This window comes from Triticum urartu, chromosome 5A (genome assembly GCF_056163025.1).
Source record: "Triticum urartu cultivar PI428250 chromosome 5A, HENAU_Tu73, whole genome shotgun sequence".
In the NCBI taxonomy this organism is placed as follows: Eukaryota; Viridiplantae; Streptophyta; class Magnoliopsida; order Poales; family Poaceae; genus Triticum; species Triticum urartu.
The window spans coordinates 374,673,790-374,686,819 of NC_141877.1; the positions used below are offsets into that span (position 1 = coordinate 374,673,790).

Consider the following 13,030-nt stretch of genomic DNA (forward strand, 5'->3'; position numbering starts at 1 on the left):
GTCTGTGTTGTTTTTCTAATCGATTAGTTTTTGATGGATTGGTGACCGGGCCGTTCGTTCGAGGCGGGTTTGGTGCGTTTCGGTGTGCATAGAAAAATAAATTTTCTCAGGAAACGGAAGAAAAAGGAAACGCCGTGGCTTAATCCAGGTCAGGTGGTGACGTGACGTTAACGGAAGATCTGCACGCGGCGGTGTTTGGACGGAAGAAGAGCGAGAAAGAGAGGGAAACGAAGAAAAGAAGCAGGCGAAGCAAAGGAAACGAAACGAAGGAAATGAAAGAAAAGAAGCAAAGGAAAAGAAACGAAGGAAAAAGCTTGGGAGAAGATCCGGGTATATATACATACAGTAGCGTCGTCCTCCCTCCCCGAATCCAAAACAGACCAAATCCAACCACAGAGCGAGCGATTCTATCTGGCGCGATGAAGGCAACCATAGTGGAGTTCGGCGCCGGCAGCAAGGTCTCCGCCCCCGGCGAGTATCCCCGCGTTCGACGGGCCCGTCGCCGGCGGCTCCTCACCTACCTCTGGCTCCAGGGCCTCCAGCCCACCTTCCAGGCGTACGCTTCGTCAATGGCTCGTCCATCTGTCTACCTGCCTCCTGCTAGCGTGTTTGCTGCTTATTTATGGGATACGTACGGCTCAACGCATGCATGCAGGATGACCCAGGAGACGGACGCGCATCTCTGCGGGCTGCATCTGCGGCAGCTCGTCGCCCGGGGCCGGTGGAGCGACGCCCTCAGCTACCTCCGCCGCTTCTTCAACCCCGACGCGTGCACGGACGGCTACGCTCTGGACCTCGTCTGGTTCCTCAACGCGTGCCGGGTCTTGGACAGCATGGGCGGCGCCGCCGCCAAGCATGGCGCGGTGATGACCGCCGTCTACTACCACGACGTCAGCCTATCTACTTACCTCAACCGCAACGCCAAGCTCAGCTCCATCATCAACGCCATGGCCAACTCTCACCAATTCAGGTGCTCAATCAAATCCGTCCTGGTATCTATTAGTAATTGTTTTGATCGATCGTGCTAATTAATCGTGCGTACCTAGGCTCTCCCTGGACTGGGAGCTTGTGAGGAGAAAGGCGTCGTTGGTTGTCTACGAATTGCTTCTCACGTCTCCAGAGTTGAGACGCCTGCTGATACTGCCGCGGGAGACACTGAACCCGCAACAACTGCTTCCAATCGGGTGCGTCCCTGTATTCGTTAATTCCTCCAATCAATCTCGATTACTTTCTGATGAATTCCTGGTAGTCGATCGTTCAGTACATATGTTAATAATGCTGATTGATTGACCGTGCCGTGGTGGTATTTTACCAGCCCTCGTCGTCCAAGACGTCACGTGAGGAAACAAGCCCGGCGGCATGTTAGATAATAACGAGAATAAACGAGACAGAGAGACACGGTTTTTTACGTGAAAACCCTTTGCGGGAGAAAACCATGGACGCACGAAGGCGCAATCACTATGAGGAAAAATATTACAAGCACGAGACGACAGACCGTCTGAGGTACGACTACATGGAGTATATATGAGGGGCAACACATAGGAGTCCTTGTAGGACAAGTAAACGAGTTGTACTCGTACGCGTCGGTACCAACGCAAAAGGCCCACACCGTATGTATTACGTCTAGTCCAATACGGTACTAGAATTTGGATCACAATTTAACAATCTTCACCTTGAGCCAAATTCCCTCCAGTAGTCGAAGAGAGTGAATAACTCCATCCAAATCAGCTTAAACACCTTGTGCGTCAAAGTTCATAGGACTAGTGAGAAATACCAACTAAGCCTGAGCAAAGCTCAAACTTATTGGTCGGAACTGGCTTTGTCATCATATCAGCAGGATTATCATGAGTACTTATCTTGCATACCTTCAAATCACCTTCAGCAACAACATCTCGAATATAGTGATATCTGACATCAATGTGCTTTGTTCTCTCATGATACATTGGATTCTTTGTAAGATATATAGCACTTTGACTGTCACTAAATATAGTAGGGCAAGATGAGTCTCCACAAAGCTCAGTGTACAAACCTCTTAACCAGATAGCTTCTTTGCATGCTTCAGAAATAGCCATATACTCGGCATCAGTAGTGGAACAAGTCACAATAGACTGCAAAGTTGCTCTCCAACTCACAGCACAACCATCAATGGTGAAAACATAACCTATGAGTGATCTTCTCTTATCCAAATCACCAGCAAAATCAGAATCAACAAAACCAACAAGTCCATCTCTAGTTTTCCCAAACTGTAAATAAGCATTAGAAGTACCACGCAGGTATCTGAAAATCCACTGAACTGCTCTCCAATGCTCTTTTCCAGGATTAGCCATGTATCTACTGACAACACTCAATGCATATGATAAATCCGGACAAGAACAAACCATGGCATACATAAGTGAACCAACTGCACTCGAATAGGGAACTCTAGACATGTACTCAATATCTGCATCTGACTTAGGACATAAAGCTGATGATAATTTGAAGTGTGCAGCTAACGGAGTACTTACTGGCTTGGCATTATGCATATTAAAACGACGAAAACTTTATCAATATATACCTTCTGACTTAGATATACTTTTCCAGACGGTCTATCTCTGGATATTTCCATGCCAAGTATTTTCTTTGCTGCACCCAAATCTTTCATCTCAAATTCATTACTCAGTTGCTTCTTTAGTTCATTAATCTGTGACATACTCTTTGCAGCAATTAACATATCATCAACATAAAGAAGCAAATAAATAGTTGAACCTTCGACAGTTTTCAAATAAACACAACTATCATAATTAGACCTTTTGAAACCTTGAGAGAGCATAAAGGTGTCAAATCTCTTGTACCACTGTCTAGGGGATTGCTTCAATCCATAAAGAGATTTCTTTAACTTACAGACAAGCTTTTCTTTTCCAGGAATAACAAAACCTTCAGGTTGTTCCATATAAATATCCTCTTCTAATTCTTCATGTAAGAATGCAGTTTTAACATCCAATTGTTCAAGCTCAAGATCATGCATGGCAACAATACTGAGTAAAGTGCGAATATAGCTATGCTTCACAACAGGAGAAAAGACTTCGTTATAGTCAATACCTGGAATCTGACTGTAACCTTTAGCAACTAACCTTGTTTTATATCTTGTCTCATCATTAGGAGAAACACCTTCTTTCCTCTTGAAAACCCACTTGCAACGAATAGGTTTCTTCTCTCTAGGTAATCTTACTAAATCCCAAGTGCCATTCTTTTCAAGTGATTCCATCTCATCATGCATAGCGGTCATCCACTTATTACTATCACTAGAAATAATAGCCTCGGAATATGAAGAAGGCTCAGCATTACCTTCAATTTCTTCTGCAATAGATCAAACAAAAGAAACAATATTGCACTCTTCAATTAACCTGTCAGGTTTGTTAGTACCCCGCCTAACTCTGTCACGTGCAAGATTCCAACTGGGTGGAACAATAGGCTGATTTGGAGTGGGAGTGACATTATCATCATTAACGACGGGTTCATCATGTGCATCAACAATTTCATTACCAGATGTATCACCTGAATCAATAACATGCTCCACCTGAACAGTAGGCTCCTGAACAATAGGCTGCTGTTCACTCTCAACGGGAACATTAGTAGATGAAACATCATGTAACATAGCAGATTCATTAAAGATAACATTTCTGCTAATAACAACCTTCTGGGTTTCAGGATTCCATAATTTAAAACCTTTAACACCAGACTTATAACCAAGAAAGATGCACTTAACAGCCCTAGGCTCCAATTTTCCATTATCAACACGAGCATAAGCAGTGCAACCAAAAACTCTCAACTGTGAATAATCAGCAGGTGAACCAGACCATACCTCAATTGGAGTTTTCTTATTAAGAGCAATAGATGGTGAACGGTTAATGAGATAACAAGCAGTGGAAGCGGCCTCAGCCCAAAAACGCCTATGCAAACCTGCATTGGACAACATGCAACTGGCTCTGGAAATAATGGTCCTGTTCATACGCTCAGCAACACTGTTTTGTTGAGGAGTATAAGGAACGGTGTAATGTCTGACAATGCCTTCAGACTTGCAATAATTCTTAAATTGCTTAGAACAAAATTCCATACCATTATCAGTGCGAAGTATCTTTACCTTCTTTTCAGTTTGTCTTTCAATCATAATCTTCCACTCCTTAAAAACTGAGAATGCTTCATATTTATGCTTCAAGAAATAATGCCAAACTTTTCTCGAATAATCATTAATAATAGTCAGCATGTAACTAGCACCACCTAGTGACTTCTTGCGAGATGGTCCCCATAAATCATAATGCACATAATCAAGAATACCTTCGGTTGTATGAGTCGAAGTGTTAAACTTCACCCTCTTATGCTTGCCGAAGATACAATGCTCACAAAATTTTAATTTACCAGGTTCATATACATCAAGAAGACCTCTCTTATTTAACTCTGCTAAACCAAGTTCACTCATATGTCCAAGACACATATGCCAAAGGTTAGCAGCATCACAATCAGAATTCTTTGAAACAGTTGGAGTAGCGTTACCTGAAACGGTAGAACCTCGAAGGTAATAAAGACCATTGGTCGAACTTAAGTCACCTTTCATCACAACAAGGGAGCCTTTGGTGACCTTCAAAACACTATCTCCACCTGAATATTTGTACCCCTTTGCATCAAGGGCACTCATAGAAATAAGATTTTTCTTCATCTTCGGAATATACCGAACATCTGTCAAAGTTCTGATTATGCCATCAAACATCTTGATTCGAATAGAACCTATGCCTTCAATCTTGCATGGTGAATTATCAAAACCCAAAACGGAACCGGCAGAAGTAGTGGAATCAAAAGTATTAAACCAATCTCTATGTGGACACATATGAAAAGTGCATGCAGTGTCAAGTACCCACTCATCATTGGTCTTAGCACATCCAGCAATAACGACAAGAGCATCATCGGAACTATCATCACGAGCAACGTTAGTAGAATTTTCACCTTGTTTGTTACCTTTCCTATTTTCCTTATTCTGCAACTTGAAACACTCAGAGATGTCATGCCTGTCTCTTTTGCAATACCTGCAATACTTCTTGTCTCTGGATTGCGACCGGCCCCGGTAGCCGTTCTTACTTTTTCCTCTGTTTCCATTATTGGAGTTCTTCTCCTTTGTCCTGCCACGAACAGATAATCCCTCTGCTTGGGATGAACTTGAACCATCATGAGGCACCATTAATTTCATCTTCTCCTTAGAGTTCAAAGCTTCATAAACTTCATTAAGTGTGAGAGTATCACGACTGTATAATATGGTGTCTCTAAAATTGGTATAAGAACTTGACAGTGAACAAAGTAACATTAAAGCAGTATCTTCCTCTACATACTTAACCTCCATTGCAACTAGATCAGATATGATATCTTTAAATTCCGAAATATGATTCAAAACATTACCTCCCTCGGGTAACCTGTGCAGGAATAATTTTTGCTTCAGATGCATCTTGCTGGTGAGATCTTTAGTCATGCAAATCCCTTCCGGCTTTAACCATAGAGCGGCGGCAGTTTTCTCGCTCAAAACTTCCTGCAAAATATTATTATGCAAATGGAGTTGAATTTGTGACAAAGCCTTACAATCAATTCTTTTCTCCTCAGCAGTCCAGTCCTCAATTCGGTTCTTCCCAAAACTATCCAGTGCTACATCATAGTCGGCCTGTGCCAACAACGCCCGCATCTTGACTTGCCATAGGGTAAACCTTGTGTCACGGTCCAGCAGCGGAAGATCGTACTTCATGGATGCCATGAGTCGATAAACTATGCACAAAGTAGTACAAGCCGGTAGAAAAATTCTTGACAGAATTTAATATGCGGAGCAAACAAAAAAGTAAAACAGATAGCACCTGATACGCTGGGTGCACATAGCACACCGAAGACCAAAAAATCTTGAACTGTAGCTTGACGTGACGAATAGTACTAGTAGCTAGCTGATCTGACCTTGTACTATTTCTTGATCCTTCACGTGAAGGGGGAGGCAGCTAATCTGAAGTCTCGGGACTTGATCCTTGTACACCGCAGCGAAGGAACCCAACGCCTTTACAATTTGATGCGACAACGCGGCGGAAGTTTGTGTCAGCCTCGGACAACTGCTTGCGTATGAAATCCTGTCGGTCTCGGATTCTGCGTAGGGCGACGCAGGGGAAATCGATCCGGTGGATCGCCAGCTCGGGTGCAGCGGCGCACATGACGAAACCCTAACTCTCTCGTCTCAAATCTCGTATAGAAACCTCAGCTCTGTATACCACTTGTTAGATAATAACGAGAATAAACGAGACAGAGAGACACGGATTTTTACGTGGAAACCCTTGCGAGAGAAAACCACGGATGCACGAAGGCGCAATCACTATGAGAAGGAGTATTACAAGCACGAGACGACAGACCGTCTGAGGTGCGACTACATGGGGTATATATGAGGGGCAACACATAGGAGTCCTTGTAGGACAAGTAAACGAGTTATACTCGTACACGTTGGTACCAACGCAAAAGGCCCACACCGTATGTACTACGTCTAGTCCAATACGGTACTAGAATTTGTATCACAATTTAACACGGCCAACATCAAAGTGAAGTACCTACAAGTAGGAGGTACCTACAAGTAGGAGTGTATCACAATTTAACGCCAGGCTCTATCTCAACACAAAGAGGAGGTACCTACAAGTACAACACGATAATTATCATGGATCGAATCCTTAGATACTGCGGTCTCTGAAAGTGAAGTCTGAATTTTATACATGACATTCACAAATTTCCATTTTCCTGCCTTTTTGCAGCCTGTTCAGTTCAGAAAGCCCACATCCTGGTACAACATCCTTCTCTTTACAACATATCCTTCTTTTTTACAAACATCCTGGTGGTGGCATTGATTAAAGCAATGCGTCTCGACATGTATCCGATAGTTAACTGTCCTTATGATTTCAGCACTGTTAGCAGAGTCTTTGAAGAGGGTGGCAGATCTTATCGGTAACTAAAACTAGCCTTTCCTCACATTCCAATTTGTACATGAATATTTAACCTGTTCGTAGCATTTGGTGTTCCATGACACGTATAAACTGTCTGATATTTTTCATATCTTTGTTGGGGAAATAACTTGCACTATGCTATACATCCTAGCTATCTTTTTTCTCTCCGAGCAATATGAGTTCCTATCTACTGATAAACTCGTGATTTTTGTTACAGATCAATGTTTAAAAAGTGGTAAACGCCCGGAGCTCCATCAAGGGCAAATACTTCAGTCAATTTGTAAGGAAGGTAATTAAATCACACTCGTTTTATCCTTTATAGCCACTTGTCATTGTGAAAGATGCTAGGATTAGGAATGATTGCCCATGGTAATCACCCACCGGCCCATCTTCTATTTATATGCAGCTATGCTTGTACAACAAGTATTATAAGCAATCAGTATAAATCACATTAATTACTGATTGATATGCCAGCTCGTGTGATCTCCTATACACAACAACTACTAATCACGGATCGTGTGGGATATGCATAACATGGTAGTCTTAACACTCCCCCTCGATCTCATCCTGCAAGATTGAGATCGTTGCAGAGCCGCCTGAGTTGTTGTGCATTGATCGCTTTCGTCAGTCCATCTGCTAACTGATCATGAGTTGACACGAACCGGATCTGAAGGTCCTTCCGAGCCACTCGTTCTTGAACAAAGTGAAAATCAACTTCGATGTGTTTTGTTCGAGCGTGAAACACTGGGTTGGCTGACAAGTACATAGCACCCAGGTTATCACACCATAGGACTGGTGTTTGTCGCTGAGTAATGCCTAGCTCACGAAGCAACGATTGAAGCCAGATAATCTCTGCCGTGGCATTGGCTAGTGACTTGTACTCTGCTTCCGTGGAAGACCGGGAGACAATCGCTTGCTTTCTTGCACTCCAGGACACTAGATTTCCTCCATAGAACACCACAAAACCAGTGGTGCTACGCCAATCATCTACCGAGCCTGCCTAGTCGGCGTCCAAAAACGCACTCAACAAGGAAGAGGAGGACCTGCTGATCTTCAAGCCCAGTTGCATGGTTCCTCTGATATATCGAAGAATCCTTTTGGCTGCTCCCCAATGTTGTTCTGTAGGTGAGTGCATGTACTGACACACTTTGTTCACAGCGAAGCTGATGTCGGGTCTAGTTAATGTCAAATATTGAAGTGCCCCAACGACGCTTCTGTATCTGGTCGTCTCCTTTTCTGAAAGTTTTGCTCCCTCATCTCGGCTCAACATCTCCGAAGTGCACATTGGAGTTGGAACCGGCTTGCAGCTCATCATGCCCTCCTTCTTCAAGAGATCGCTAGCATACTTGGTCTGCTTAAGCACCATCATGTCTTGAGAGCGCACTACCTCGATCCCAAGAAAATAGTGGAGATCTCCGAGGTCCTTGACCGCAGAATCTCTTCGAAGCGCAGCAATAAGATCTTGAGCAGCACTCGCCGAAGAACTGGACATGATGATATCATCGACGTAGATGAGCATGTACATAGTTACTCCCGCTTGCTCATAGATGAAGAGAGAGGTATCTGCCCGAGACGAAGAAAACCAACGGCCAATAGTTTGGAGCTGAGACGAGAAAACCATGCTCGAGGGGATTGCTTGAGACCGTAGAGGGATTTATCCAACTTGCAGACATGGCGAGGGAGTGCTGGATCAACATAGCCCGGCGGTTGGCGCATATAGACGTCCTCTTCGAGGACACTGTGAAGAAAAGCATTTTGTACGTCAAGCTGCTGAAGACACCAGCCTTTGGTGATTGCCAGGGAAAGAACCAGGCGAATTGTCGCATGCTTGATGACAGGACTGAATGTCTCCGCATAATCAACATCAAATTGTTGTTTAAATCCTTTGGCAATGAGACGCGTCTTGTACCGTTCAACACTGCCATCAGCCCATTGTTTGAGCTTGAAGACCCACTTGCAGTCGATGAGATTGCAATTTCTTGGTGGTTGGACGAGGTGCCAAGTCTTGTTGGACATGAGGGCCTGGTATTCCTCGTCCATGGCGTCGCGCCAGCGTGGATCAGTGGCAGCTTCAACATGATTGCGAGGCTCGGCAACTGCCAATGACGCATGACGTTGTCGACGTGTGACGCCGTAAGGAACAGTTCCGTCCGTAACAACCTTGGCCCGCCATGTGTTGTCGTGGAGGCGGTGGTGTAGCGCGGCGGCGCCGCCGGCGGAGGCGAAGCCGCGTCCGGTGATGAAGCAACGGCATGAGACGTAGCCGCGTCGTTGTCTTGATGGCCAGGAGAAGTCGCCGCGTAGACGAAGCCGCGTCTGGCTGCCCCTGAAGCGCTACAGCAGAAGCCGGCCCATCAGGTGAGGTTGCAGCTCGAGTGGATGACGAAGCTTGCCCGCGCGGGGAGAGCGGCGTGCTCGGGGCCGCCACGTTGTCTGCATGGCCCATGCAGGAGGGGCGGCTGACGAGATCACAAGGGGCATCATAGCTTGGCTTGCTCGTAACCTGCACAGAAGGAACAAAAGTACCACACGTAACAAGATCAGATGAATTTTGATCTCTATCATTGTTTTCTCCATCATTAGCTGCACAATCAGGAGCATATGAGGAGTATGGATATGACGTTGGGGACATGAGGAGTTGATTATGTAGGGATGCTGGTGTAGAAGGTGGCATTATATCTGAATAGGGAAAGACTGCCTCATCAAACACGACGTCACATGAGATATAGATTCGTCTGGAAGAGATATGAAGGCACTTGTAACCTTTATGCAGTGCACTATACCCAAGGAAAACATATCTTTTAGATCGAAACTAAAGCTTTCGATTATTGTAAGGCCGAAGACAAGGCCAACATGCACTACCGAACACCCTTAGAAAAGCATAGTCAGGTTTTTCATTGAAAAGCCCCTCAAGAGGTGTGGCCATGTTGATGGTTTTGCTAGGCATGCGATTTATAAGGAAACACGCAGTTTTGAAAGCCTCGTCCCAAAATCTAATTGGCATGGAGGATTGGGCTAAAAGTGTGAGGCCGGTTTCGACTATGTGACGATGTTTTCGTTCTGCTGATCCGTTTTGTTGGTGTGTGTGTGAACATGAGACGTGGTGTGCAATACCTATTTTCTGGAAGAAAGGATGAACCTTTTGGTATTCACCACCCCAGTCGGATTGGACATGCAGAATTTTACGATTCAATAATCGTTCAACATGAGCTTGCCACTGAAGAAAAACTTGTTCAACATCTTTTTTATTCCAAAGACAAAACAGCCAAGTAAACTTACTAAAGTCGTCGACAAAACTAACATAATATTTGAAACCTCCTGATGAGAGGCACGCAGGCCCCCAAACATCAGAGAAAACGAGTTCTAAAGGGACCGAAGATACTCTATTTGAACGAGGAAAGGGTAGCTGATGGCTTTTCCCTTGTTGGCATGCATCACAAACTGGCGTTTTATTTTTCTTATCTCCATAAGGGAGACCAAAGCGGTTGACGACGTGATCGACGACAACGGACGACGGATGGCCCAAGCGACAGTGCCATCGAGAGTAACTTGGCTTGACGGAGATAGACAAGGCCGCCCTATGTTGACTTGGACGCCTGCCATAGATTGGATAGAGACCTTCTTCACTGCCCCCCCCCCCCCCCCCCCCCGCGAACTAGTACCTTCCTCGAAGCCAGATCCTTAACAACAAAAGCATTGGGAAAAAGTTCAACGGAGACATTATTATCATTGGTAAGACGATGAGCGGAGAGGAGATTTTTTTTGTGTTTGTGGAACAAGAAGAACATCATTTAAGGCTAAAGATCGATTGTGCAGCATATGAATATGAGAATTACCAATGTGAGAGATTTTCATACCAGATCCATTGGCCGTGTGGACTTGATCCTTTCCATTGTAGGTTTCCCGGATGCTGAGCTTCTCTAGGTCTGTAGTGATGTGGTCCGTGGCCCCTGAGTCCACGTACCAAGCAGGGTCAAAGGCCTGGTGACCGGTGTTGACATGGTTGGCTTGGCGTGGTTCTTCTCCTTGGTAGCTTGCATCAAATCTGTTGTAACATTTGTATGCTGAGTGACCGACCTTGCCGCAAATTTGACATGTTGGCCTGTTGGTTGGTGCGTTCCTGCGTGCACCATGGCCTCCGTTTCCACCATTAGGAGGGCCACCTCGCCCCCTTGATTAGAGTAGCCACCGCGGCTGCCGTTATCACGGCCTCGACCACGGTTTGCTCCGCCGTTGCCACGACTAGCAGCGTTGGCGGTGATCTGGTAGCTGGTGTTGGCCGCCTCCCGAAGCGCCTCGTAGTCGAGCATGTGGGAGTAGAGCTCGTCCAGCGGCATGTTGCCGCCTTCCAGGTTGATGGAGGTGGTGAATGACTCGTACGATTGGTCGAGCCCGGTCATCAGGTAGGTGGTCATCTCGTCATCACTGAGGGGCCTGCCGATGGCTGCTAGCTGATCATGCTCATGTCCTTCTTCTGATCTCCAAGGGCTTTCACATGGCCATAGTAATCGGCCATGCTCATGTCCTTCTTCTGGATCAACGCCAATTGACGTCGGATGTGTGTGACCTTGGTCAACGAGAGCGACGAGAACATCCTCTCGATCGCGGACCACACCGCGGCGGAGGAGGCTAGCCCGAGCGTCCATGCCAGAACCTCAGGCGAGAGGGTCGACAGTAGCGCAGAGAGGATCAGCTGATCCTGAGCATACCACGTGGTGTACGCCACGTTGTCAATCATCGGGGCACTGTCCGCGTCTGATTGACGGACAGTTTTTAGCGGCGCCGGATTCGATCCATCGACATAGCCCAACACTTGATGGCCGCGAAGGATGGGGACGACCTGCGCCTTCCATAGCAGGTGGTTGTCGCGGTTGAGCTTCATGGTGACGATCTGTCCCATTGCAGAGATGGAGACGAGTCCCGACGAGCTGGAGCCCGCGAACACAGAGCCGCCGGTGTTGGGGATCGTAGCAGAAATTAAAAAATTTCTACGCATCACCAAGATCAATCTATGGAGTATTCTAGCAACGAGGGGAATAGGAGTGCATCTACATACCCTTGTAGATCGCGAGCGGAAGCGTTCAAGTGAACGGGGATGATGGAGTCGTACTCGCCGTGATCCAAATCACCGATGACCAAGTGCCGAACGGACAGCACCTCCGCGTTCAACACACGTACGGTTGGGAAGACGTCTCCTCCTTCTTGATCCAGCAAGGGGGAAGGAGAGGTTGATGAAGATTCAGCAGCACGACGGCGTGGTGGTGGATGCAGCAGGATCCCGGCAGGGCTTCGCCAAGCACAAGCGGGGAGGAGAGGTGTTACGGAGGGAGAGGGAGGCGCCAAGAGCAAGGTGCGGCTGACCTCCCTCCTTCCACTATATATAGGGGCTAGGGGGGCGCATGCCCCCTTGGAGATCCCATCTAAAAGGGGGGGCGGCGGCCCCTGGGGGCAACGGCCCCCTTAGGGTTTCCAACAAGGGGGGCGCATGCCCCCTCGGGGGGCAACGACCCCCTAGGGTTTCCAACCCTAGGCGCCTTGGGCCCTTGGGTGGGGCGCACCAGCCCATCAGGGGCTGGTTCCCACGCCACTTCAGCCCATGGGGCCCTCCGGGATAGGTGGCCCCATCCGGTGGACCCCCGGGACCCTTCCGGTGGTCCCAGTACAATACCGGTAACCCCCGAAACCTTCCCGCTGGCCGAAACTGGACTTCCTATATATAAATCTTTACCTCCGGACCATTCCGGAACTCCTCGTGACGTTTGGGATCTCATCCGGGACTCCGAACAAATTTCGGGTTACTGCATACTAATATCTCTACAACCCTAGCGTCACCGAACCTTAAGTGTGTAGACCCTACGGGTTCGGGAGACACACAGACATGACCGAGACGCCTCTCCGGTCAATAACCAACAGCGGGATATGGATACCCATGTTGGCTCCCACATGATCCTCGATGATCTCATCGGATGAACCATGATGTCGAGGACTTAATCAATCCCGTATTCAATTCCCTTTGTCAATCGGTACGTTACTTGCCCGAGACTCGA

General features: G+C 46.7%; 1 protein-coding gene across 1 annotated transcript; it reads left to right on the forward strand.

The window, feature by feature from the left end:
* Window positions 1-419: 419 nt before the first annotated feature.
* Window positions 420-7,280, forward strand: LOC147971440 (uncharacterized). The gene is made up of 8 exons (XM_087523972.1): window positions 420-556; window positions 656-970; window positions 1,047-1,184; window positions 1,316-1,359; window positions 6,614-6,671; window positions 6,795-6,823; window positions 6,943-6,984; window positions 7,201-7,280. Exons 1-8 carry the CDS (start codon window positions 420-422, stop codon window positions 7,278-7,280), a joined length of 843 nt encoding a protein of 280 aa, XP_087380098.1.
* Window positions 7,281-13,030: the final 5,750 nt, after the last annotated feature.

Excerpts from the sequence above, each read along its gene's own strand:
- LOC147971440 (XM_087523972.1), top strand. The coding sequence starts at position 420 with ATGAAGGCAACCATAGTGGAGTTCGGCGCCGGCAGCAAGGTCTCCGCC. Across the intron at positions 971-1,046 it reads GCCAACTCTCACCAATTCAG|GCTCTCCCTGGACTGGGAGC; the intron begins GTGCTCAATCAA and ends GTGCGTACCTAG. Across the intron at positions 6,824-6,942 it reads TTCAGAAAGCCCACATCCTG|CACTGTTAGCAGAGTCTTTG; the intron begins GTACAACATCCT and ends TTATGATTTCAG.